At 51.3% G+C, this 7,348-nt stretch overlaps 1 protein-coding gene across 1 annotated transcript; it reads right to left on the reverse strand.

Annotated features, from left to right (window-relative positions):
- Window positions 1-4,047: 4,047 nt before the first annotated feature.
- Window positions 4,048-7,093, reverse strand: J4E78_001866 (uncharacterized protein; the record flags this gene model as incomplete). Its single annotated transcript, XM_049362519.1, has 4 exons — window positions 4,048-4,550; window positions 4,602-5,645; window positions 5,701-6,438; window positions 6,487-7,093. The coding sequence occupies 4 exons, from the start codon at window positions 7,091-7,093 to the stop codon at window positions 4,048-4,050; spliced, it is 2,892 nt and encodes a 963-aa protein (XP_049225111.1).
- Window positions 7,094-7,348: the final 255 nt, after the last annotated feature.

The raw sequence follows: 7,348 nt of genomic DNA on the forward strand, positions 1-7,348 counted from the left end.
AGCAACCAACGCCTACACAATATCCAGATCTCCAAAAGTGTCTCCCATTCAAGTAGAGAATCTTCCTCCACGCCATCTCTTGATTTTACAACCGTCTCAATCCTGACCTGCCCGCTTTAGAGACCTTTAGATGATGTATAGTAAGTTTATGATGCACCCACGTAAACGCTATTGACCCAATACGAGTCGCTCTCATCTTTTACTTCTCATGTGGCATCCCTTCACAACGCTCTTTCCCTGGCCGAATCGTTATATGATATACCAGCCTCTACCCTCGCAAGGTCCTGTCAGATTGATCCACAATTGGTCCACCTTCTCAGCCATGTTCGAATGTGACTCAGTTAGGTCTAGACGAGATGGATTACCTATTATGTTTCGACTTTATTCATATGTCTCTATCAGACCACCCTGTTGGCCCATCAAGATAAAGGAAATGTAGCAGGCTTAGATGCGATGGTCAGCCTTTAGTAGTGACGTGCTTGTATCAAGGCATATCTAATAGCGCGAAAGCTTTACTCGGAAGACGAGGGAGTCTCTTTTGCCGAAGAAACATACAGCAGGAAGAACAAAAGACACATTAGGTGACTTATGTGAACAGTGATCTGATATGTTGATCGTGACAAGAGCGACATGATACCTATACATGTGCGCTCTTTCACTACTATCCAATCTCGTGGAGTGAGGCTTAATGCTGGCCATCTCCAAGTTAACACTCACCTACGCAATCTACTTTACCTTCGATTGGATATGCATGCGTCGCGTATCAAGACATGTCTAAACTACATTCACACATACCAATAGTGCGCAGTAGAAAATGTCGTATTTATATGGCATCTTACATTTATCTAGAAACTCTCGAGAAATCTGATGCACTAGCATACCAGAATATGTCAACGCTTATGTAACTGTGCAGAGCGTTGCTAAGATATAACAAACATTTGCAGGCCTCAATCCCGGAGGGAATTAAATATGCCAAGCACTGCATTCAGCGCGTCGGACTGGAAACTGAGACTACGAGCAGAGTACTTTTCCAGTAAACCTATCCCCTTGCTCAACGCAGAAGCGCTTTTTTGGTTAGATGTGGGAAAGGTGAACTTGAGGTTGTTGACGGACGCCTCGCGGCCACTTGAGATGAATTCGTTTTCCGTAGACTCATTACAAACGAACAAAATTTCGTAATCTGTGAAATACAGTCTTCTTCGAGAAAGGTATCCTTCTTGAAGAGTCCTGGCGTCACGTTAGCCTTTGTGAAATATCTTTGGGCTCTATGAAGCACTGGAGTCACCATGCGCGAGTAGACCATGTGGAATATTCAATTCGTGAGGCGACTGAAGAGGCTTCCAATTCGAATCCCAAAGTCACGGGGACGAGGTCAATGGATATATCAGGGAAGATACGTTTCCGCCCTACACCAGGTAATCCATACGTGCAATCTTCGCCAGCCGCTCCGATGAGGGTGATTTGAGCAGAAGAATATATGAGGTCCAGTTGTTGGATTTGTATGTGTTTGTCCCTGGAGTCATGTTGTTGCACACGCTGAAATGATGATCAGTCAAGAAATTGTGAAGAAGGGTATGTAGTCCGTACGTATTTGTCCACCCAAAGGTATTGGTAGCCAAGAACCAGGGTTGTAGTGATACTGTCCTCGATTGTAGCGGGTAGTTTTGCCTTCAGATCGTAGGCCTCTTGCAGCGGCATGTTGCCGGCTTTGCCCCAAACATAGGACAATGCAACATAGTCACATTTCCCAGGCGCCAGAACAACAATTCTCTGGATACAGTCGATCACCCTTAGACCCTGCAATGTTTCTTGCTGCCTAAAGGTGCAACGATTGTGGAAAGCTGAGCAGTCTTCTGTCCAGTCTCTGACCCGTTCTAGATCAGACAGTGGGGGGTAGCTCTCAACAAAAGACGACGTCAGAATGGTCAAACTAGTGCCAAACTTTCGGGTGCTGCAATCAAAAACGAAGGAGCCCAAAGATCGAGACCATTCGAATATGGGTGACTCCATTTCCCGTGTCCATTCTCCAATCTTCCCAGAGATTGCTATTTCAATTGCTCGGCAGATTCCGCAGGCAGAAGCTTTCATTTCTTCAGAGCTACTGTCAAGCTTGAAAGAGTCGTATTCTTGATACTCTGGCCACTCGAAGCGAAGGCACGAGTCTTTCCATGCAAGCCGAGCCGCCTCTTTCTCCTCCTCATTAGCAAGGCATTTTTCCATCTTCGAGCACATTTCCACACATCGATCGCAGAACGTGCTACAGTTGCTGGGAGTCTTTTCTCCGTTGTCAAAAGAACTGCGACGCTCGTCTACTGTGGGAGATAAGTCCATGGCCGAGGGAATTTCGCGACAAGCAGCCGAAAAGGGCGCGTGAAGCAAAACAAAACTGGATGCGTCGCTCGACTCGCGCCCTTGCGCCGATATGTTTGGAAGGATTCCTGGACTGTTTTCAGCTCAAGAAGAACCGCGAAGAAGGAGGCTGTCGAAAGTATGTCGCAGGAGGAAAGCAAGGCTGCCTCTATTACAGCTCATCCTCCCGATAGGCGCAAATCCACGTGACTCTTATCATGCGAATCCAATTGGATAGCTGACTTCTCCCGGCAATAAACACCTGCAGATGTACGACGAATACATTGCGTCAGTCTGCTACAGATACATGAGATAGTGTAACTTCGTCTGTAGTCCAATGTAGGCTAATCGACATGTAAGCGCCGGATGTACCAGTAGACCAAGGCTGGCCCCCAGTACGAAGAAGCTGAATCCTCCAGCTGCTTCTCGACATCGCGAATAGAGATTCTCAGTCTACCAGCATCGTGTGGCAAACAACCTTAGGACGGTCGACTGCCAACAGGTAACCCTTTATTGGCTTCTGGGTCAGTCCAAATGTCCCAGTAAACATACTACCTTGACTTCTGATCATGCGACATCAATGCTGCACGCCGCCGACGAAGTGCAAGAAGAGGAAGTTGGCCTGCATCCGCTGCTTCATTGCGCATGCGCCATGAGCTGATCGTGGTTGAGTAATCCAGCTTTTTGATTGCCGCACGCGACAAAGTCATAAGGCTCCTCTCGTTGCGCACGTTGCTGAAGTCGCACGCCGGGGTAAGATGAGAAGAGTTGATGGGCGGCACGTGAACGTTTCGAAAGGGTCTCCCCAGGTCCCATCGTACTAAGTTCTAACCGGATGATATCAGTATAGCGTATGCATTCCCTGGCTTGCAGCGGAGCACATTCCGAGGCACGCGTGCAGGAAGGGCCGACCCACGCCACGCTGACAGACAGGCAGCAGGAGCGAGGGTAGTTCGGTGGATACCTAACTAGGTCAGCATGTCAGTTTGAGACCAACCCACTTTTCCTTCACACCAAATGCACGTGTACGGCACGACCCAATGTGGAGCAAACGTATTTCATTGACGACTTTTCTGCATACAGGCAGCTTTGGGTACACATACACACCCTGTTTTCTAAATCTATGCTTCTCCGGAGAATGATAACACCTTGAAATGCAGTGAATGACGCAGTGAACCGAGTGTGGTCCAAAAAGCAAGTAAACATATACACTGAAGCCAAACATAACCCGCACAGTCTAATCTGCGTTGCACTTCCCGGAGGAAGTTCAGCCGATAATCCCATGAAATTCTGCCTTGTACTGCCGCCGTGCGTAATTGATGAATGGTCCGTTGCCCCTGGCAGATGCAATTGGTGAGGTGATGTGTCTAATGCTTTTTTTGATGATGGAAAAAGAAATCGTGAATACCGCCGTGTGTGATTCGTGACGCCTTGCATGCCGGTTGGCCGCAAGGCTGGCTCCGGGAACTCCGATGAGAATGCATCGCCCAGCTGAGTTCGACTCGTGCTGGGCGAGTTTGCTGAAATTTTAATGAGTCTAATGGTTTCGATGGTAGAGTGATGTAGATCTCGATGATAAAGTGATGATACTTTGTTGTGGAGCTGTACTGTCGCATGTACATGGAGTTTGGATTGATCCTGATGATGCTTGAGGACCGTTTCTGGCAATGGAGTAGGAATGAGCAAAAGTGGTGGCGCTCAGATTTCGTCGAGAGGCGTGAAAAGACGTTTCATGTTTAGCGTCAAGTCGGCGATGGCGTAGTCGTCAGCGATAGCAACCATGGAGCCGATCTCGATGCCTTTCTGGGCGGAGTCTGATGCAACGTAATGTCTGATCTGTTTCAGGAGATTGAACACATGCCGGCACCGAACATCCGCAGGAGCGGCCCAGTCGTCTGGTCGAGACTGCCGCAAGAACGCTTGAGCTAGGAAGTAAAAGTGGATGCCGTCTCGGCAGAATCCACGTCGACGCTGGTTCTGTGTGAACTGGATAGCAAGGTCCTTGTCCCAGCAAGCCTTCCATAGCGAAAGCGCGCCGACCGTCGAACGGAGCTTATTTTGGATTTGCTCATTGACGCCATTTGGTGGTGTGGCAGGACTATCGCCTTGCGATCGGGGTGTGCTTGTACCGCTTGAAGACACTCGCTGAAGCAGCTGATGCTGGATGTTGTAGATTTGCGCATGAATCGCGTGAATGAGAACTGGAGACGACGTTAGAGGGCTGTAGTTGACCCCAGACAGAGAAAACTTACTGAATTTTCCAAAGACATTAGTAGCCCGCTCAGGAAATTTTCCTGGACAGGCTCCGTTGAGTACACACAACGCCTCGCACAAGGCTAGTTGTTTTGCGCGTCTGCTTCCCGATTCGTTGCTCATCTGCGCTGACGATCCTCTCAGACCCAGAGCACTGGCGCATTCTTCAGAAGTCTTCGCTTCCCAGGCTGCATCATCGGCCGGCAGAGGGACTGTGATGCTCTTGGCGTCGAACCTGGGCTGTGTGTTGAAGAATATGGTGGAAGAAGCATCGATAAGATAAATGTATGCCGCCAATCGAGTTCGCTTTTCATTCTCAATCCAAGAGTTCCAGTTCCACAAGTCCACCTCTGCACCTGTTATTGGTCCAGATTGGTGCAACGCGCTCGCATTCGGATTGTCCTGAGGAAGAGGTTGGAATAGTGCCGCACAACGTGTAATGTTGACCACTGTCCGCACCTCATCTCGCACTTGTTGACGTTGTTGCTGGGACCCGTGCCATAGGAACTGAGAGTGAAGGAGGACTAGTGCTTGTATCTCCTCGGTAGTCGCAGTCAGCTGATGGTTCAAATCAGCCATCTGGTGCGCCTGCGCCAGTTCGTGAACATGACTAGATTTCAGCATGCTCTCTCGCACACGATCCATCAGCCATCGGACATCCGAAGGGCGCATTCGATCAGAATACACGGCGCCAACACAGCACATCGCCAGAACAAGCCCAGGGTTGGCGGAAAACGGATCAAATGTTGCAACGTGTATCAAAGGCCAGTGTGATTGATAGTGTCTGTATTGGTGTAGGAAATCCTTTACGTTGTCTCCAGTCAAGATAGTCTTCAGCCTTTCGTGAGCGTACGCCTCGTCTGATTGTTGATTTGAAAGTAAAGACGCATTCGGAAAGCAAAAGTTGAAAAGCGATTGTGCCAGGTTGTGCAGAGGATCAGACGTGGATTGGCCAATAAACCAGTTGTCAAGCATCGGGGAAGAGTCGGCCAAACTGGGAACATGCGAGTATAGTCCAAACAAAGTATCATGTGGTGTATCATCTGAGGTCTAAAAGTTCCGGTCAGAACTGGGCCGATTTTTGAAAGGTTGGGCCACCTGCCGTACTGGAATTATTCATATCGCCGTTGAACGATCCGTTTCGCCAAAGTGAGCCATCCTGGCCGTTGGTCATGCCGTCCACGTTGGGCAGGGTCGATGCTCCTCCGTACGAAGCTGGGTCCGCGGCCTCACTCTTAACGGTCATGCCATTCTGTGCCATCGAACCGTTGGTGGAGGCGTGGTCATAGTTGTTGTAATGGGAGTTGGGGTCGGATCCGTTGGCTGCAGGCTGAGTCTGCTGTTGCTGCTGCTGTTGCGCGTAGCCATTGGCGAGACCGTCGGGCCGGTAGTCGTTGAAGTTCATCCTGTTGTTCGCGAAGTCCATGGCCGACATGCTCCTACGATGCGCGCTGTCCTCTACTCCACTGCTGGGGCGCATCAAGCTGTTAGAGCGAGATGTGCGCGCCGACATGGACTGGTGATGGTTGGCAAGCGAAGGTAGGCTGTCGTTGAAGCCATTGCCGCCCATCGCCGGCATCTGAGGCAAGCCCATGGTGTAGCCACCAGCATCTGCGTAAGACATGGAATTCGCGCCAATGTGGTTGAGGTACGAGTTCTGGTCCGCGCCGCTGGGCTGCCTGTTCTTCTGCAGATGTTGTTGCGCGTGCTGGAGGTGGTTCGCGCCGGTTGGGTTACCCCTTCGTATTGAGCACTTTTGGAAGTGACGCTTCAGGATGTCGCTTCTGCTAAAAGTGTCCTTGCAGAGATGGCATTGGTAGGGCCGCTCGCCGGTGTCTGTGTAATGTTAGAAGCGGAGCGCGGTTATGTGGAGGCTAAACTTACGGCGCAACAGATGACGCTTGAGATGCTTCAGGTGCAGGTACGTCTTGTTGCAGTGAGGACACTCGTATTTGCCCTCGGCATTCTTGGTGGCAGTTGTGGGAGTCTTGCCTGCAGCGGGTGCGGGCCTACCGGGGTGCGTGGGCAAGACTCCGCGACGACCTTGCTGACCGACGACGTGAACGGGTTCGGGCTCCTGGTTGGGGAGTACGGGAGGGTGGGCGTACATGGACGTGTGTCCCAGTCCCATGCCAGGAGGGCCGCCGAGCTGGTGGCCGTTGGTATGCGCAGATGCTGTGGACAGCATAGGCGCCTGCGAATAAGCCGACGACATGGGCATGTACGAACTCGGCGTGGGCTGGAGGGGTCGCAGCGGCGGGTGCTGCAGCGGAGGCATGGTAGAACTGCCATTGGCGGCCGAGGTCACAGGCGTGTGCGGCGGCTGGGGCGTGTGAGGGTTGCTATTGTGGCTGTACATGGGCGCGTACTGGCTGGCGCTCTGTAGAGGCGGCAGGGTGGGCAGCTGGTTGTTGTTGCCATTGTACTGCTGCTGGCCTATTGATGGGTAGCTATTGAGACCAGGCTGACGGAAGCGGTCTGTGGAATCCATAGTGAAGTTATTGGTGGGTCGAGGGTGAGTGAAGTGATGGGAAAGGCGCGACCAATTGTTAGTCGTGAAGGGACCATTCGACGGAGCTTAGGGCGGAGTAACGTGTGCAAGGCTGGCTAAGCACACCACGAGGGCCGTTAGACGGACGTCGGGATGGAGGAACGATGGGCCACGAAGAAGCTTTACAGGTGGAGCCGTGTGGGGGACTGAGATGGCCAGTCGATACGCGTCGGCGGGTACTCCACGGGTGAGGTG

The sequence above is a fragment of the Alternaria triticimaculans genome (genome assembly GCF_023758025.1).
Source record: "Alternaria triticimaculans strain BMP 0046 chromosome Unknown scaffold_2, whole genome shotgun sequence".
Classification (NCBI taxonomy): domain Eukaryota; kingdom Fungi; phylum Ascomycota; class Dothideomycetes; order Pleosporales; family Pleosporaceae; genus Alternaria; species Alternaria triticimaculans.